At 39.0% G+C, this 19963-nt stretch overlaps 1 protein-coding gene and 1 long non-coding RNA gene across 6 annotated transcripts in view; one reads left to right on the top strand and one right to left on the bottom strand.

Annotated features, from left to right (window-relative positions):
* Positions 1–98: 98 nt before the first annotated feature.
* On the bottom strand, positions 99–4505 carry LOC139802680 (uncharacterized). The gene is made up of 3 exons (XR_011728746.1): positions 4132–4505; positions 1123–1267; positions 99–233 (listed from the first exon to the last, which is right to left on the bottom strand). It is a non-coding gene; the product is annotated as an uncharacterized lncRNA (long non-coding RNA).
* A 504-nt stretch (positions 4506–5009) lies between these two features.
* The window catches only part of DIAPH2 (diaphanous related formin 2), a 202596-nt gene continuing 187642 nt past the window's right edge, over positions 5010–19963 (top strand). For 4 of the 5 annotated variants that reach the window (XM_071758064.1, XM_071758063.1, XM_071758062.1 and 1 more), the window contains exon 1: positions 5073–5344. In XM_071758064.1, coding sequence (XP_071614165.1) covers positions 5225–5344 — 120 coding nt within the window. In that variant the 5' untranslated portion in view covers positions 5073–5224. Of the gene's footprint in view, positions 5345–19963 lie in introns of all 5 variants that reach the window. The other variant, XM_071758065.1, reaches the window with a different exon arrangement.

The raw sequence follows: 19963 nt of genomic DNA, 5'->3' as shown, positions 1-19963 counted from the left end.
CAATTGGGAAACTCTGACCTTTCTTGTGCCATTAGACACCGTTAGCAGCTGACTACATAGCTACCTCATTGCCTTCTCTTACCTTTCTCTTCTACATTTTCTTGAATAGTCTCAGCTTCTCTCTCCAGCTCTCTAGGAAGACTACAGAGCCCTTTCCTCTGTACTGTAACTCTTCTCCCCTGCTGTCTACTCTCTGGAGAATTTAATCCACAGTTTTCTGTACCATTTCTATTCTGGAATTGTAAAATTGCAGAGAAAAAAATTGTTTTCAATACTGCATAATAATAATTCATATAAATGAAACATATATTTTTCTACACAAGAAACTTACACTTCTTGCATTGTCCATATCACTGCAGCACTATGTCCCCTTCCTATAACGCATAAAGCAACAGAACAAGCATCTTGTTACATTCTTGAGTTTCTCCAGAGAGGTATAACCAGGAGAGTGTTTTGTCTGGATTAGCTTTGTATTCATACTCCCATCACTGAGGATTCAATAGAAAGCACAATACCAAGAGGTTCTGACCTAGAAATGGGCAACAGTAAACACTGATCTGGCTGACAAACTTAACTTGCCCACAGCTTACACATCTCACTCTTTTTGCACTAATTCAATTGAGCTTAAATCATAAGGCTGTGAACTTTGACAGTTTAAGTGCAGACAGTATTCTTCCCTGAGCAGAGAATGTAGTAGACAGGAAAAGATAAAAATCTTGCCAATTGTGGAAGTCTGAGCTGCCACATCTTGTGAATCAGAGCACTTTTAGTGAAAACTTAAATATGAGACTAATGAGAATTTGAAATTGTATTACAGTTCATCTGGTAATCTCTTGCTTACATATTTGGTGTAATAAAGCAGTATTACATTTTAATGAAGTACTATTACAATGCTAAATAAAGTAGTATTTATATATTAAATAATGGCATCATTTAACTACCTAATCTCCTTTAAACCTCACTGTTCATGTAAAAGGACACATTTTTAAATCTGCCCCACCATTGTCACCTAGAATAGGTTTTAGTGGACTTAGTATAGCTATGAAAAAACCTTCCTCTTTGCCACCCTCCAGGTCTGTGGCACTCCTCGCAGCCCTTTACCAGCTGACTGATTGGCCTCACCTGAGACCACCAGCAGGAGGTGAGGCAGCTCTTCCAACACCCTTTATGTCCCTCTGGGCAGTGCTGGGTGCCACTCTCTTATTAGGTGGTTGGCCTCACCGATGAATGGGATGTGGATGCTGTTTTCTTATTGTTCTGTTAAAACCTGAAAGAAAAAAATTATTTGGAGAAGATAAACTGAATTCTGATTTTGTATTACAGATTAAGTGATCAAAATACAGAAAAATATGAAAAAAAGAATAAGCCTTAATTAGTTAATTGTTTCAATAGGAGAGAATTCTTGTAACAAAAAGAGTAGCACACTGGAAAATAACTAAATACAAATACACTAAAAAGTGTATGCATGTTTCCTTGCCTAAATATTAGTGGAGGCTGGTCTGGAGTGAATTAAGGTTACTAAAGATTTGTTCTGATTAAAACCAGTATCCAGTTTATTTCTGGATTTGTAGAAATCATTTTAATGAAGAAAGTGCCTCAACATAAACAGACTTCATACTTTTCATGTGTTTAATAGTGAAATACCTCATCTAGCTCCAGTGCCTTAGAGCTAGACATAGTAAGTAAACTTGAGCTATAGGTCTGCTGTGACTGCAGAGATAATTCCCTTGCTAACATATGCAACACAAAAACTTTTTTAAACAATAGGTGGGAAGCTGCCAGCTTCCTCTTCCTATAATTAAGTAGAGGCAAAATGTGTAAGTTGACTTAAAATTGAAAAGTATCCAGCCTAATCAGTGAACTGTTCTGGAGCTGATTAGAAACAAAATGTAGCTGTAGCCATAGAAAATTAACCTTGCAGAAGCCTTATTCTTTAACTGTTAATAGAAATGTTCCTAATTATCTGTGATTGTCTGTGATTATCTGTGATTGTTCATTATTGTCACATGAAATGTCACTTTGTCCTAATGTTAATAAAGGATGTTTTATATATATATATACTTATATATATAAAGTGCCTATCACCATATTGATAAACATTCCTTGAAACCACATCACTGACAGAAATTTTGTATAAATGTGAAAGGAACTTCTCATTACTTCATTTACAGAAGCACTACAGAGTGTGCAAGTATTGCTTCTAGCAGGCCAGGAAAGCACTGTTTTAGATTAAATAAGGCTTTAGCAAAGAGGCGTTTCATGGAATTATATTAAAAGTGAATGGATTTTCTCTGGATTTAGGTTTGCAAAGAAATCATATTTATTAAGGAGTCTAGAAGTTTGGAATGTGGAGTTATTATGTCAATAGGGGATATCAGTTCATACTCAAAGAATGCTCTTCATTGATTTTTGCTACTTAGTAGCTAATACTTTTAATCCTGTTTTCCTACCTGTTAAGCTATATATACTATGATTTTCTTATTATTTGCCACATTCTCATGCACGGTAAGCAACCTTTAGATTGACTTGCTTCTCAAGATAAATTTTGTAATTTTTAAAATTCCTAAGTGTCAACAGATTCCAACTCAAATTGCAAAAAGGAGGAAAAGGGTTGGAAAGTAAAAACTCACTGCAATGATGACACTGATGAGGGAGACAGACAATTTGAAGAAAGTTTACAGTTCGAGAAGAATAGTGGAAGGATTGTGGTATGTTTTCTGTGGTACAGTGGTTGTGCTAATGACATAGAATTTTGGATGAAAAGCTGGGGAATGTACTACTGTGTGACTTAGCAGCATGCTTCCTGTTTGTGGTTAAGTTAAATACTGTATGTGTTCTGCTGTGGTAGTGCACAGAACAATTTTTTTTTTTTTTTTTCCCCACCAGTGCAGTTAGGACAAGATTTCAACCATGTTAATTTTCTTCTTTAGTACTAGAAACCTGGGAAATAGAAAAATTCTCAAGGACCGAAAGCTGAAGACATGGTTTGGTGACCAGTTGACTTAGTTCAACAGTTCCAGATCAGCTGTTATTCGGCAGAAGCCTGGAGATTCTCTGGAAAATGGAAATGCTATCACTGAATTTATAAAATCACAGTAACACAAAACTCTTTGTCTTCTTTTTGTCCTTTTTTTTTTTTATGTGTCCTCTAGAAACTTGCATGATAGTATTTTTTATATTTTAGAGGGGTGGTGCTAGAGGGGTAAGTTCTGAAATTTCTTCAAAGGCCTGTTTTGTTTAAATTCAGATATAATATCTCAAAATAGCTCATGCTTATCAGTCTATGATCATTTTGCTGTAAGATAATTGTGTGACTTTTTTTTTTACAGATGCACTTTTGCAGTTTTCTGACATTTTAGCTGCTGTGGTTATGTGGCTGAATGTGACTGAGATTACATGCAACTCAAGGAGAAATGTTAGCATCTTCATATCAGCGGCCTTTCCTATTTAGTTTTTTCCAAGTTGTGAAATGATTTTTGTAAGATGCAAAGTTTTAAAATACATTTTCGAGATGAAGGCAAATTTGTATAATGTATAATGTTTGTATAACTACTAGTTTCCACCCTCAGGCCATACTATGTTGCTCTTGGAAACTGGCCAAAATATTGCATCGCAAGCTGACTGCCAAAATGATTTGAGGTTGGTTGCCTTAAGCAACTCTGCCTTAAGCAGAGTTGTGGTTTTCTGGGACTTTTTTGTTTTGGTGTGGAGAAGCTTTTCTATTTAAATGTTTCTAATTGGATAGTTGCATTATTTTACCACATTACTTTTGCTTAAAATTGCCTGCAGAGTTTATATGCTCATAAGTCCTTGGTTCATACACGTAATACTTGTTTCTCAGTCCCAGTAGCTGGGAAAAATTAAAAGGAATACTAAAATGTTCAAGTACAAACAAAAACATTTTTTTAAAAGAACCTGGTAAGCTCTAACTTCTACTGAGATGGCTGCAAAGTGGCTCTAATGATGCTTGATTTATAGTAATCTGTTCAAAAGCAGTTCTCCAGAAAATCCTGTATTTTGTACAACTCAACATCCTTTTTACATCACAGCTGTGCCCTCTATGTAGAGACTTGTCACATATTTCTAAGTCAGGGGTAAAAAAAAAAGGTGATAATAACTGTGCTGACCAACCATTTGTTCCAGGAGAGCAGGCAACAGCATGAGGAAAAGAGACGCTAAGACTCCTTGAGATCTTTCACATGATGTAGCTGTAGCCTGATGGTTGCACCTCTTTACTCCATCACTCACACAGGTGCACAGTTCCTATTGAATTTTCTGAATTTTTCTTTTTTTCAGCTTATCCTGTGAGACTGGGCCCAATGGCACCTGTGATCTACAGCAGAGATTCAGACAATTTATTTTATTGTTGTGAACCATGATCATGCACAGGTGACTCAAGCTACTGAGGAGTGGAGCTCTCCAACTTAAGAGAATCTTTTGTTTGAGGTAAAAATCTTTTCTTTTCGTTAAAACACCAGCTATTGCTTGTCTCACGTGTGTTTCAAAAACAAAACAAGAACTGCAAGTCAGAACCACCTCAGGAGCAGACCCTCGGTGGGGAAGTTTGGGCGGGTCCCAGAAGGTTCTGGTGAGGCTGATGAGACGGAGACAGGGTTCTTCTCCACACAACAAAAGCCCCTCGGGCACCGCTTTCTCGACACCCCGAGCTGCCACAACCCTCTCCGCCCCCCTCACCTCTGGTACCAGCCCACTCCCCCTCACAGGACCCGCCTCGGCTTTTTCCCCTCCCTCCTTGTGAGGAATGACTCCGCGGGCAGCCCTGGGAATAAATCCCCTGACGGACCAGTTCTGTTTCACACTTTTCCAGCGGGCGTTCCTCATGAAACCCTCATTCTCCCTCCCTCCACCCCCGATCTCCGCCATTTCCTGCACGGCCACCGCCCTCCTCTTCCTCCTCCTCCTCCTCTTCCTCTCCCGCCCCCCAGACCGCCGCCTCCAGTGGCCCCGCACCACCGCGCGTGCGCGGCGATGACGGCGGGGCGTTGCGCGTGCGCGGAGGAGCCCCGGCATCTGTGAGGCGGTGGATTGGGAGGAGGCGGCGGCGGGACCAGGAACTGCTCCAGCTGCGGGCTGGGAGGGGACGGGGAGACGCCCGGTGTTGCTCTCTTTCTATCTCTCTCTCCGGTCCTATGGGGCCTTGAGGATCCGGCCCCGGTGAGAAGAGACAGGAGGTTTCTGTGCGGGGCGCGGAGCCGGTGGGAGGATGGAGGGTCAGGCGGCTCCGGGTGCTGGGGGCGGCGAGGAGCCCCTGAGCTCTGGCAGGATGAACCCGAAGCGGAGCGGGCGCGCCGCGGAAGAGGAGAACCGGAACAAACCCAAGCTGGTGAGCGAGCTGTGGGGCTGGGAGGGGGGCAGAGGACGAGGAGGAAGGCGGGGGAAGAGGCTGGGATGCCGTCTGCTTGCTTCCCAGCTGGAGAATCTGGGGCGGAGGGGCGTGTGGCCGGGTCCTGGGGGTGCGGGGCTTTCAGGAATTACAGGCTTTTTTTGTTTGCTTTTCTTTTAAAAATAAAAATCTCATCAGCTCCCGTGAGGGGGTTTTAGGCGCTCTCTGGGAGAGGGCGGGGGCAGTAGGCGGGGGTGGTCGGCAGCCGGAACCGGGGGGGATCTCAGTTAGGGTCAGGGCAGGGATGGAGGGGGGGTTCTCTGCGGGTTGTTGCTGGGGTCACCCCTTTGGGGCTGTTCTTCTGTGCAGGTGTAACCTCCAGTAACCTCCATCCCGCTTACCTTTGGAGTGGAAGATCACAGCTTTGGGGTTTTGGGGTTTTTTTTTGTTTTTTTTGTTTGTTTGTTCCCCCTTCCTCCCCCCTCCGCCAGTCTGCGTTGAGGCATCCAGAATATTGGTGGGAGTGATGCAAAGGATGTCCTTCCCAAGTGAACTTTTGAATTAATATGGAAATAATTGGAAAATGTAGAGATCTTCCAGTCTTTTTGTGGAAAAGTCTGACAAGCTTTTGAGCACCCAAACCCTGGTTGGGTCTCTGGAGTCTGCTTGCTATGTCTGTGCTATTTATTTTTTTTTTTAAAGAAGGTAATTCTAATTACAGTCCTGATAACTTGAAACATGGACCCGTTTCAAAGCCCACGGCTTACTCACTCAGTAAATACCCTAGCAGCAAACCCAGTTTATACAAGTGTTTACTTTTAATTGTTTACTTCTGTTACACTTTCTTGTTTTAACTTTTCATCAGTTGATTTTAGCTCAGTTCTCTGAGGGATTTTGAGCCGAAAGAGTATAGAGAATGCTTAAAACTTACATGACTTCTTATTGAGTAGTGAGTGAGTTACAAACTTCACTAAACCTGAGCAGGGCTTTTCATACACAGTGGTAAAACGAAGTTACATGTAAGTGCTCCCACCTTGTGTTCCTTTCATCAAGTTTTGTGCAGCAGGGCCTTGGCCTGAGCAGCAGTTTTTTGTCACTGAAAACTAAGAATGCATTTGGGGAAGATGCTGAATCCGTAATGTGTAAGGCATTAAGAAGTCACTGAAAGGGACAGTTACTTAAAGCATGACAGGCAGAATAGCAAAGTGTTTTGCTTATAATAAAAGTAACACTTTCTATGCAAAAGGTAAACAAATAGGATGTCTTGTTTTGTTTTAGGGTGTTATTGCAAACAAACTGATATTTCCTTGCACAGGAAAATATAAATAAACTTATTCATGTAACCAAGATGTTTGTTTATGTTTATAGTACCTTTACTATTTCCTATGTAAAGCAGCTAGGAAGGCTGCTTGAAGCTGCCTGCAGGGAAGTGATTTAAAAATCATAGGGAAGTGCTTCTGTTGGAAACTGTGTGCACAAATTTGAATTTTGCTTTCGCAGAGAACACTTTGTTCTGAAAGTAATGCATAATTTAAAAAATGAAAGTGAATGAGTTCAGAATTGGATTGAGCAGGACAACTCTTTTCATTGCATGTTCTTAGTTATTCTAGAATCACTAGAGCAGACTTTTTTAGGTTACTTTTAGTGGGAAAAAGTACGTTATGTTAATATGTCATCTTATGCAGCCATGTGCTTTTGTTTCTTGAAGGGTTTTTTATAGTCCAGCAGCAACATGGATTAGAGCAGTGGTATGTTGCTTGAACCACATACCTTCTAAAAGATAGTTTTGCTTGGAGATGAAGTGAGTAACCTCTCATGATACAATTGACTGAATGGGTGGAATGAGGAGGCCAGGTTTTTTTCATTCTGGACAAGACATGCACAAATGGTGTTTAAAACTGACTGGGAGAGGGATTTACCTCAGAAGAAGAAAGGGGTTGGGATTCAGGTGTGTTGTAGGCTGAGGCAGTGTGAGTGGATAGCTAGAATTTTCAATTACTGCTATGGGTTTTCAGGGAAACTTGAAGAAAAACAAGACTTAAATCAGGGAAAGGAATCAACCATTATATAGGATAATACATATATAATATTATAATATATAATATTACTAAATTTTGTGGGCTTTAATTTTGGATAAGGAATTGGTTCTGCTGAGTCTAGCAATGTTCTTAGATGCTCAGAGAGTAACCTTATTTGTGCCTTTTCCCTGTTGTCTTCACTGTGCAAATAAGATGAAGGTATATTTGGGACTTAGGTAAGAGAAAGTACAATATTTGTGCAAGTGTTCAGTTGTCACTGAGTTTATAGACTCTTAGCTCCTCAGAGTTTGGTGTGGACATTGTCTGGGTTCAGCTTCACAACTTGTAGTTGATCAAGTTTCTGTAGAGTTACAGCGATGAATCAACCTGCACTCTGCCAGTTTGTTGCAAATAATTCAAGGAAGTCTACAGGAGTGTATTTCTTTTCCAGAACTTACTTCAGGCACGGAGTGGAGTGCTGAACAAGGGCTTGGTGGGAGAGGGTGTGCAACTACATAGAACAGAAGATTTATTTTTAGTTCCTGGCACAGCAGCTGAAATTAGTCAAGTCATTGGGAAGAAGTTTAGGGGAATGATTTTTATATGATAGAGTAAAAATGGCTCTAGATGACAGAGATCTGGGAAAGCATAGAAGTAATTATTTTAGAGAAAGGGAGACTCAAGAAGGTGAAAGTTTTTGTTTCTCCATCTGAAAGTATGTGGGCAGTGGTGTTTGGATGGTAGAAACGTAGTTTGCTGGGTTTTTTTAAGGGCTGAAGCCTGATCAATGGCATTTTTCCCAGTTATCAGGAAGTAAGACCAGGCTGTCAAGAGAGGATCTGTGCTAGAAAAGAAAATGGTAGTTAAAGAAATTTTTCTGGAAGCTAATTGATGCATATACACAAACACAAATAGTTGAAGATTGAAATAAATGAAGTTACATTATAACTACTATTTCTACTTTTCCTTTCCTGCTTTGGGTTACTTTGAGCATTCAAGTTTCATATAGTGTGTTGACAGAATTCCATGATGAGAATTTAATTCCATCTTTCATACTAGTGTGTAAACTGGAGTATTATTCTAAAAATTTGTCTGTCTTTTGAGCACTTTGACATGAAACAGCTGCTAAAACAACTTGTTTTTAATTACTCCCCCCCTCCTCCCCCTTGTTTTTGCTCGGACAAGGACTGAAGGTGGGAATGAGTGCCTGGTGGTTTCGTCATTATTTTTGTTTCATTTTTTTTCCTGGCTATTTCATTGTAAACTGTTTTGGCAAACAATCATCTGATCTTATGCCAGCCCTGAGAATAGACTGGCATGAGATGTCAATAAGCAGTTACGTTCTTAACTGGGTTTGGCAATGTGCTTCTTTTGCTCATTTAAAAGTATGCTTGTTGTACTAGGGGAAGTAGGGTAAATTAAGGTTGTCAGGGAGTATGCTGGGATCTCAGTGTTTGTTAATTCTTAATTTACATGTTGCTTGCTCTATGTAACACTTCAGTATCACATGTGAAGTCTGTAATTCTCTTGCCTGCCTAGGAAATCAGTAAGTACTTGAAAGTGTCAGATCCGATCTGCCACAGCTATTGTAGCTTAGCCAAACCCTTTGTCTTATCGAGTTGTTCATCTTTTTAGCTTCAGACATCGACCCAGGCTCTTAACAGAAGTTTATGGCAGAAGTATGAGAGGCAGGGATCACAAAAGGAGCTGGAGAGAAGACTTGAGTGTAAAGAGAAAAAATAATCTGAAGGGTGATGAAGTATTGGTTGACCAGAGACTCTGGTATCCCTGTCATTGGAGGCTTTCAAGCCCTGGAAACCTGGACAAAGCCTTTTGCAGCCTGGTTTGAATTCAGTGTTGACTCTGCTTTTGGGGCAGGAGTTTGGACTAAACTGAGAAAGGAACAAGATCCTTTCAAATGTCTGTGATTTTATGAATTAGTACTTGAAAACAAGGTGTTATAACAGGATTTGTGGTGCTTCCCGACTAGAACACTGGTAATTAGAAGTTAATATGGCCAATGGTTTTTAATTTGAGTTAATAGTATAGCTTGTGTGCTCAGTATTATCATAAGCAGTAATATTTCTGTGCAGGTAGTGGCTAGTGCCACGCTAAAAGCGTCTTCCATTACCCCTGAGTTCACTTCAGGTTTGTCTGGTTGTCTGGATAGATACTCCACCTTGCTACAAACTAAAGTTGTGAAAGGGGCTGTGCTCTTGGTGTGGTTCTGTCTTTAGAAGTAGCTCAGGAGAGAGATACTGTGTAACATGAAAACCAAATTGGGGGAGGGCAAAGAGAGAGCTTATTAATTAATTGTAGGGCAAGTGGATTTGGTGACTGATCCAACAAAGAGCATCTCACACTTTGCTTTAAAAGCAGAAATTGTTGATGCTTAATACTGACATCTTTTCAATGCCCTGAGGCTTTGAATTGAATCAAAAGCTATGAACTCCACTTTCTGACTAATGCACTATAAATCAGGGTCAAAGAGTGGAATAAAAGCTTTTATCAGTTAGCTTAAAAACAGAAGTAAACTTAGTGTGGGTGGAGGATGGGTTTCCCAGACACGTTGCCCTACCCGGATCAGTGCCTTGAAATTCCGTGGCTGAGGCGGGGTGCCCCAGGACCTTCACTGCACCCTCACCTTTGACTCCTGAGGTTGTTTGGTGTCACTCTCCTGAGCAGAGATCATGAGCTCTTTGCACATGACTTGTTTAGACGTTTGTATGCTGCATACATGATCTATGAGTCAGGCTGAGCAGAGATTTTTGGCAAATGAATACAATGTACTATGCTTGAGATCACAGTTGTCTTGGTAAAATCAGTGCCTGCCTCCAGAGGATTCTTACTTTAAGTGGATGCTTAAGAAAAACGTGAACTGGAATGCTTGTGGTTTTGAAGGCTCTAAGCCTTATTAGATCCAAAGCAAGATATTCCAGCAAGTGGAGTTAGTTAGGGTACAGCTATTACTGAAGAGTTAAATCAATGTATTGAAAAAATTTAGTTCAGTAGCTGAAAAGTATACTGATTGGGCAACACTTTTAATGTGGTTGTGTGCTGGTGCTTAAGCAAATGCTTTAGCTTTTAATGTGAATTGATATTGACACCGTTTAAATGAGGTGCTAGATACAGTGATAAGCCAATCTGCTTGTGGTAATTAAACTTCCTGAATGGCTTCTTGTAATACAAACCTGTAGAGTTATTCTGTACAAGACAGGAAGCTTTGCAAACAAGCAGATTCCACTTAGGCAATGTGAGACACTTACCTTGAGAGCTGACAGACTGCAGATCTAATAGAAGTGTTGCTTTCTGAGGTTTTAAGCACTGTGGTGCTGAGTATCCAAGTTACTGAGGATGAACTTTTGATTTTTTTATTACAAATAGCCGTTAAAGCACACTGATGATACTGTGATTGCTGATGACCCAAAACGTTTGGTGGGTTATGGGATGACTTCATCTTTTTTGACATCAATTGCAGTTCTTTAGAAGTAATAGCTAATAACTTTCCTGGTATTCTTTTTCTTTTTCTTTTCCATGTCCTGTAGAACAAAGTAGGGCAGTTGCTGCTGAAGCAACTGATGATTTCAGTTGGTTGTTCATCAGCCTGAAAACCACAAGAAGTTAGGAAGTTACTAAAACAAATACTTTTATGCAGTCCCTCACAACTTGTATAGCAGTCCCTCACAACTTGTATATCATGGCCATTCTTTAAATAGAGTATTTTTTTTAAGAACTCTCTAGCTTTATTCTAGAGGGTTTTTTTTTCTTGTTGTTATAAAGGGTTATGATGGTAAAGCAGTTATTTTTTTTAGGTGAAAAGCTTTAGTGTTTTTGTAACAATTTATAAAGTTGCAGGTAGACAAAGCTAAAAGTTGTTTTCAACTTGATTTGATTTTTGTATCAAATTGATCATTTACTCAATGTCTTATGAATCAAGTATATTTTTCCCACAGTATTAGTGGAGTGAGTACCTCTGTGTTTCCCACTTTTAAGTGTAACTTCCTAACAGGTAAGCTGAATCTTGCTTGCCTAAAGTAGTACTAATGCAGTCTGCTTGTTCACTAGTTAAGGTGTGGGAGAAAGGGTTGGCAAAGAATCACCTTTTTTAAGGCAACAGTTTGGGCTTAAGCAGTCTGAATAGCCACTGTAGCACTTTACTGACCTAAATTTTTGTGTGCAGTGGGACAAACAAGATCATAAAAGTGAACCAGTCAAAACCCCTCCTTTATTATTTTTTCTTCTTTGATTGTTTACTAGAATTAGTAACACTGGTGTTACAGCACGCTGGATTTCTTCCTTTTTAATTGATTTCTATAAAGTGCATCCATTAGTACTATGAAATCATGACTTTGTCTGCTTTTAAGCCATCTTTTCTTAATAAGTGTTAAGTTGGACATGGCGTACAAGCAGCACATGATGTGCTCGGGCAGATCTGAAAATGATCTACTTTGGCAATTGAATTCTATTGTAACCTAGATTGTGATAGAAATTGAGAAATAACTCAGAAGTTCAATTCTGGAACAAGCCCACACATGGGAAATGTTGCATAGTTTGATGCAGCAGCTTGAAGGTATTTGGTCCTCCTGGGTGTGGTAATATTTGGTCTTAAGGTGTATTAGATACTGTAATACTACCACACCTCTGTTATATAAAATGTTCTTAAGAGTCTGTCATACATGTGAGTTCTCTGTGTGAACAGGAAACTGGTTTCTGTATTCATGTCACCTTGGGCCTTTAAAGTGACCCTCAGAGTAAATAACTGGAGGTGAGATGGTGTTGGAGAAAGTATTGGGTATGTCAGCATACCCCATGTGTGCTGTGTATGTGCTGCTTCTACATGTTACCAGATATGGGAGGCATCAAAGATGGAAAAATGTTTTTATTACTAAATATACATATTCAATTTACACGTCATAACAGTTAAGTGTGTTTAACCTTGTTTTGAAACTCTAGAATGTAAGTGTAAAGGTTACAAGCACATTAAAAAAGCATAATTGCAAATTCTCCTGCCTTGATGATTTGTGTGTTTATATATGTATTTATTTATATATATATATATACATACACACGTGTGCATGTATTATAAGAAACATACTCTTGGTACTCTCCTAATTGTCATGTAAATATGAACAAAACCAAATTAACATATTTAGTTTACCCTTTAGTGTGAGAATAAACAAAGGACAACTTGCTTGAAAAATATGAAACTTTGAGAGCTGTGCTTCCAAGTAGTCTAGAACAGATTTCTAAATAAAAAAGTTGAGAGAGTTGGGGATTAGTACTGTAGAATCCCAGCATCTGGAGCTACAGGACTGTAGCTGTACAGCCAGGAAAGCCCTAACTGTGATTGTTGGTTATGTAGCCAAGGGAATTGCAGTAGAGGTGCTGGTGGGTGCAGGTTGCTACAAGGACCCATTCTCTCCTGTCTCTTTGTTCAGGGAGTAGATAGTAAAAAATTAATAACTTGATCCTGGATGGAGCCACACTAGCAAAACTGTATGTAATGCATATTTAGGCATGAAAATGAGAGGAAATAACCACGTGGTTTTGACAATAACTTCTTGTCACAACTCATTTTTAGTGTGTTTCAAGTTCATGTTGAGCTCAGAGATGGTTGAACAAGTCAGAATAAGTACTTGAGGAAAAAAATTGGTTCTTCAGTCTACTGTTCTTTTTTACTGTGTTAAGAGCTGCTGATGGTTGTTGGAAATGCTGATGGTCCTTGGTAATGGAAATGTGCTGGATATTAGCATTTGTAGTCGTGTGTGTGCATAAGTAGATGAGAACTTCACAATTACTAGCAGTTAAAACAGTTGTATCCAGTGTTCCAGTTGCATTCCAACAGGTAAATATTTTCATAAAGAAGAAAAAAGACTACAGGCAGTGTATCAAACTAAGCATCTACACTGTTGCTATTTTCATTTGATTTTTTTGTGCCAGCCACATTTAGAGTGTACATTAAAAGCTTACACTATAACATTCTCTATATTCTCTATATTCTATCAGAATCTATAATCTTCATGAACTCTGTTCTGTAGTCAAAGGATACCACTGGATTTCTCCTTGCTATGTATAATATAATTCCTCTCAGTTCATGAGCTGCTTCATTTCCTACTTCCCTGAAGGTCAAAAAGTTTTTAGGAAGGTGTTATAAAGAGGAAATAAAAGGAAGAGGATCAGAAAGTGCTTGTGTGTATCAGAGCAGCTACGAGTACAGATTAACCCAATATGCTTTAATTATTGATTTATGTTTTTGGCTGTGCATGCTGAAATGAATCAATCTAGAGTTTTTGTTCTTGAAGGAAAAGCCAAAGTTCCTTAGGCTGTGGCAGCAGCATTGCTCAGTTTTCCATATTTTAGTATTTCATTGTGTCACCATTTAGTCCTTGGAAAGAAAAAATTAACCTTACCATCAGTTTTTTTGGTGGTGTGTGTTTTTTTTTTTTTTTTTTGTTTTTTTTTTGTTTTGTTTTTTTTGTTTTGTTTTTGTGTTTTTTGTTTTGTTTTTTTTTGGTTTTTTTTTATGAAGGGATCAAATACTGCTCTGATAAATACTTGCTCTTTGCTAGGAAGTGTGGGTCTTGGAAGACAGACAACATTATTCTAAGTTGTTGACATGATCCCTGTGACCATATGTTCCAAGATTGCTGGGTACAAACAAAATGAGTAATGTTCACAAGTAATTCCTTCTTCTTTGGCGCTCTGCACCCCTTCCACTGCCAGTTCCCTTGTGGGCTCCTGGCTTGTTGGCTTTTCTGACAGTTTTCTTAGTATTTAAAAAACAATACCAAGTAAAGCAAATACACATGTCCTCACTTCCTCAGTCTGTCAGAAGTAAAATACTCTGTTTTCAGGGAGCTGCCCAGTAACCAGTGAAGCTCTTTGTGATGCAGAAGTCAACTTCTGCAACTTGCTGTGCTTCTTCTACTTTATTTTTAACTGTATCAATTCTCTCCCAACAGATACTTCTGAAAAGTTTTATTCTCTACTCAAGTGGTAGCAAAAAAAATTTCAAATGGGCTGTGACACTTATTTCAGTGTTTACTGTATCCACAAGAGCAAGTGATACTTGCATGCCCTATGAAACAGGAAGCAAGAAATCAGGAAGGGAAAAAACCCCGAATGTGTGGAAATACTGGAGAATTTTCTCAAATCAATTTCTGCTTCATTTTTCAGAATGATTTCAAAAGAACTCTCACTGTCAAGATAACTGGTCATTGCTCATCTTGAAAGAAAATCCTAGGTTTCATCAAATGATTAGTCCCAGGTTCAGAGCATGTAATTGCAGCTAAAAGGGCTGCATGCCTATGAAAGGGCAAGAGCAAACTAAGAGCACATTTCAGTAAGAGTGAAGATGAACCTTGTCACAATAAAAAAAGTGTCTCTCTTTAGTCAGTAAGGTACAGGAGGAGGAGGAGCCCTATTCTCACTACTCCTAATTGTCCAAAATAAATTTTTATAATAGCTTTCATTCAGTCTGAGCAGCTCCACAATGTGCCTGAATGAAGAGATCACCCACTTGTACTCATGAGAGCCCAGAACAAGGAAGGAAAATGAGCAGCAGTTTGATTCACATCAGCTATTGCTACGTGGCCAAACTGGCTGCTATGTTGAAAGCAAAGCTTTCAAATCCACAGCTTGTATCTAAGTGTAAAATTGAGAGAAACTCTTCTCTTACTATGTCTAGAATTGTTTTGACATATTTTTCCCAGTTTAACCATTCCAGAATGTTTCAAAAGCACTTCACAATAATATTAAAGCGAAAAAGCAGAAGTCAGGTTCCCTAAAAACTTAAAGCTCAGAAATCAAACAAGTGGAGTTTTGAAAAAGGAGCATTAGAGATAGTGGGCTGAGAATGGCACTGACAGACACTTGGCAGGAAAGCCCCAGGCACACACCCAGTACAGTAAGTACCTAAACAATCCATTTACTGCACTATGAGCTGTTCCTGTCTTCAGTTGTAATTAAGGCCTGGAAGCTGATCCAATGGCTGTTCAAGTGACTAGTGCAGCAGCTGATCTTGCTGGGTTTTCCTAGGGAAAAACACTTTCTGAATTTCCTACAAACCAACTGATTTGTTTGCTGCAGTTGCAGTAAACAGTATCAGCTGATACTGCCAGGCAGTCCTGCCCAATTCCAGTACAATAGCCACCACTTGGACAGATGGGTTCTTGTTTGATAGAGTGTAGCTGGCACTTTTTTCAGGCTTCAAATATACATAGACAAACCTACATGGGTGTATCAAAAGATTTATGAATTATTCCAATGCACTTCTAATCTACTAGCATTTTACTAAAGGAAGCTTTGGAGGGACACGATTTGAAATAAGATTTCTTATCACGCAAAGCATGAAAAATACTTGGCACTCAACTGTATACTAATCCTACTTTTTAAAAATCATGTTCTTCAGGAAAGACCATTGAAGTATCCATTACCAAGATGATTAGATTTTAAAGTGGAATTATTTGAGTCCAAAACAAATGCCAGGTTGGTCTGCAGATGACGCAAACAATGAAGAGGTTTGTGGCAACAGTGTGTGTGCTTAGCCTGACATTCAGGCGTGCCAAGAAGTAGAGTTCCTGTGCTTGTTTTTCCCATTTGCACTGCTGACAATTGGTGCATTCTGTATGTTGTCTCAATATATTCAAATGTGACTTCCTTCTTTTATTTTCTTTTTTAATACTTGTACCTGTTCAAGTATAACTGAGACACTGCATGTAACCTGAGATCTTCCTCCAGGTGCCTGTAGTTCTTATGCAGAAACTTCGTAGCACTTCCTGTTGCTGCACTTATCATATAGAGATTTGCCACTGCTTTGGAGCTTTGTACCTACTTTTGCAATGTGGCTGTTGCTTTTTATGTTTGGGTTTTGTTTTGCTTTTTTAAAGATGTGTCCTATAAGGCCTTATGTTGTTTAATGATTATGACATTTCTAAATAACTAATAAAGCCTGAGGAAAAATTTCTGAATAAACATAGAAGCTTCAAGCAAAAAGATTTGAAGTGTTTGTTTGGGAGAACAAGGTTAGCCATGTCTTTTAACCTCTGTAAAGGTCTTGATTAGTAAATAGTCACACTAAGCCTGCATATAGGTGCTACTAAGCTAGTGTGCACTACAGAAAAGTAATACTGCAGTGCTTGTTTGCTGTGGAATTTGTGAATAGGCTTATGACTTGGCTCTTTGAAAAGTTTGGTTTTAAGAAGTTTGACTGGCACACTGTTGCTGAATAGCTTTGAGAGAGGAATTCAAAGGCTGTAGAGCATCCTGAAGAGGGATGGTTTGATCAGTGATACTGAAAAGCATTCTATAGTATCACATGTGGCTTGCATGATCACTGAATATCAAATAAGCAGATCCTGCCTGTATGAAGTGCTGTGTAAATAACTTGTCAGTTGTGTAGTGTAACTGCTCTAAACTCTGCTAATCCTGTGGTGTGATGGTAACTTATCCAAAGTGGCTTATGCAGAGACCTGAAGGAAAATGTTTGGTCTCTAGCAGTAGTTCTGGAAACTATCAAACTTTATTTGCCTCTGCAGTGACTAACATGACAACTGCCTCTTCTAATAGGTTTCTGGGATTGTTTCTACAGTGGTCTAAGCTGATTTGAGTGCCAACTGTCGTAGTGCCATACCTGCCCTTTTGTCTCACAACCAGGAATTTTGGTGGTTTGGGCTGCTGTGGAACTGCAGCCTTTGAAAGAAGTGTTTAATTATTCTTTGATTTCTAAAGCTTACTTATCAATGAATTCCAATGAATTATTGTCTGAAACAAATTTTGCAAAACTGTAATGGTGGCTTGAGCTACAAATAACAAAAAAAAAGTTGAATTGGCTTTCTTGACTTCTTGCATCTTCAGTTATAAAACTGTTGAGATCAGGTAATCTAAGCTTGTTTACAGTTGTTTTTAACTTCTGAATGAATTTACTTTTTGCTAAAGACTTCTTTGAAGTACCATGGAAAAATGCACTTTTTGAACAGCCTGTTTACTTTTGGAGTGTGTTAGTGTTCTGCCTGTCAGACAAAAATGACAAAGCTGTCTGTTTTTTTCAAGCTGCGTTTTAGGTCAGGTTAGACTGCTGCTTAGGATTCCTCTCTTCCCCTGATATAGAGACCTGCTTTGTGCCCCTTTTCATCATCCCTTGGTGATCAGACAGTGGCATTTGTGAGTGTTCAGTATGATGAAGGTGCCTCCGACCTCTTTTCCTCTCCCTCCTATTTGGGAGCAGTGCTGAGGTACTCAGTCCTCCAGCAGTGTGATTAAAGAGTTGGTGCCCTCTGCTGTTAATAATTACCCAGCCTCTGGCTTTATTTAGCACAAAATGTTGTCTAACTTACTTTCCTAGTATTACTCATTTCTGGATGATCAGTTTCCTGGGGAAAAAATAGAATACCAGGCATGTTCCTAGATGGGAAGATGACTGCCACATTCCAGCCTAACAGCTTTGACTCCTGTGCCACCTTTGTGCTGGCAACACAGAACTTTCCAGCTTCAGTTTAGCAGCTCGATGGAAGGTGTTCCCATGCTCGTTGGTCTCCTTTTGTAGTGCCCCAGGGAATATTTACCTTCATGTTCAGGGTATAGATTAAGCCTTAGTTTAATAATTTAAATAATACATATTTAATTAATTTTTAAGTCAACAACTGCAAATCAAACATGAATTTTCCATGTGCTGTCCTATAGCCCAAATGCAAATGTACAATAAATAATAACAGAACTATTAGTGTTGCAAACTTCAACTATCTTGGATATACCTGATGGATTACAGCAATCATTTTGAGTTGTTTTTGAAAGCATGGTGAATATCATTTGAAGTGGGGAAAAAAATAAGTTACTATAAAGCAAACATTTTGTGAATTATATTTTAACTGCTTTTATTAATACCAGGTATACTTTGTCATCAATAAATATCTAGGTCCTAGATGAATGTGTAGTTCTAGTTTCTGCACATCAGCCAAGGTGACTCAGGTGGTGTTTCACAATTTCCTAGGTAACTCTTTTACATTTAATTACAAAATTCAATATGTTAACAGATGGTTAAATTTGTCTGATGGGAACATTACTCATTCTCTGTACTGTAGAACAGAGATTGTAGGAGTGAATTCTGTTTTGTGACTGCAAGACCTAGTCTCAAACTGCACACAACTTTTTGAATGTCAGATATTAACCAGTTTTGTTTTTTCCCTTTCAAGTCCCTTGGTTCAGGTACTCTCAGGGGAAGTTACTCCTTTCCTGGTTGTATGCAGATTTATTGGCAGCCAGAAAAAAATGATTTATCCTTGAGCTAAGTTTTACAAAGTCTTTTGAAGGTGTTGCAGATAAATTTTAGAAAGCAGTTATATAATCTTATTTTAGAAAGAAGAAAGTTGAGAGAAGGTCATCCTTCTCTCTGTTACTTTTAAAACATCAGGATTGGGAGTAGCAATTGAAGATGTTACCTGACATTGTAGTCTGTGTGCAGAAGTGATGCAGCACACCTCAATTTGCCTGAACAGTGTGCAGTGGAGTGAAAAATTGCTGTTTAGAAGCTCCCCAGCTGGTCATTGCTTCATTATACATGTGGTAAAGAGTGAGTTGCTTTTGATTTTATTTTTGTGGTAGAAGTGTGAATCTTTGAGTGTAGCAACTAAAAAAGATGGCAAAGTGATTCTTGCGTATAAGCTATCAATCCATTCAAACACACCTTAATTTATAAGTCATGGCCAGCACAAGTGATTTGGATGGTTTTATTAATACAAAATTTAGAAGGAGATTTAAGAAAGCAGACCAGCTGTGAATTTTGTGTAATTCTTTGAATGTTGACATATTTACTGCAGTAGCCTGAACTCATCTCAGATGAGGAAGTAGTGACTTTTATACCAATAAATGTAGTTAGCTATGGTGAAAGATGTGTTTTCATGTACCAGATTTCAATTACTCTCAGTATTAACATGGCTGAGACTGACCTTTTAAGATGAAAGAATACAGTTATGCAGCTGCATTAGTTTGTGTTGATACCAGAATCTAGCAAAGATATGATATATACAATTTAAGACAGCAGCATCTTTTTATACATAAAAATGTTTATTTGATGTATCTTAAGGGCAACTGTTTTATCACACAGATTTGTAAAGAGCCTTTGCCTTTGGGCTGCCTCTTAGGTTGTGAAGTTAATGTCTTTAAGAAGCTAGGAAAGGGCTGATTTTTAATTTTTTTTTTCCCCATCCTGTGTTGCTCTGGCTGTCTTAGATGGCTGAAAGAATAGTGCTAGAGGTCTGACTACAAAAGCTGTGTTATCTTAAACTTCCTCCTGGGGAGGTAAACTGCTTGGGTTTCATGTTTGCAAATCAGACTGGAAGTGTGTTTTATTTGTTAGTATAAGAGCCTGTCAAATTTGGTGTCAGTGAGAATCTTCAGGTACATAGCTACCTTTCCTCTGCCTCCAGCTACTTGTGGTTTCTCTTCTACCTGTTAAATGTGTTGCTTATCTTGAGCAGGGGCAGGCAGCAGTGTAGCTTATGCACCAGAAGGATATCTGGGAAGCATGCTTGAGATGTCTGAAAAAAATGCTGTGTGGTATCTTGCTTTAGTATTCTGTATTTTGCCCAGAGGAGTTTGAGTGACA

Source organism: Heliangelus exortis, chromosome 14, assembly GCF_036169615.1.
Source record: "Heliangelus exortis chromosome 14, bHelExo1.hap1, whole genome shotgun sequence".
Taxonomy (NCBI): Eukaryota; Metazoa; Chordata; class Aves; order Apodiformes; family Trochilidae; genus Heliangelus; species Heliangelus exortis.
This window is presented reverse-complemented; position numbering and strand designations above follow the sequence as displayed.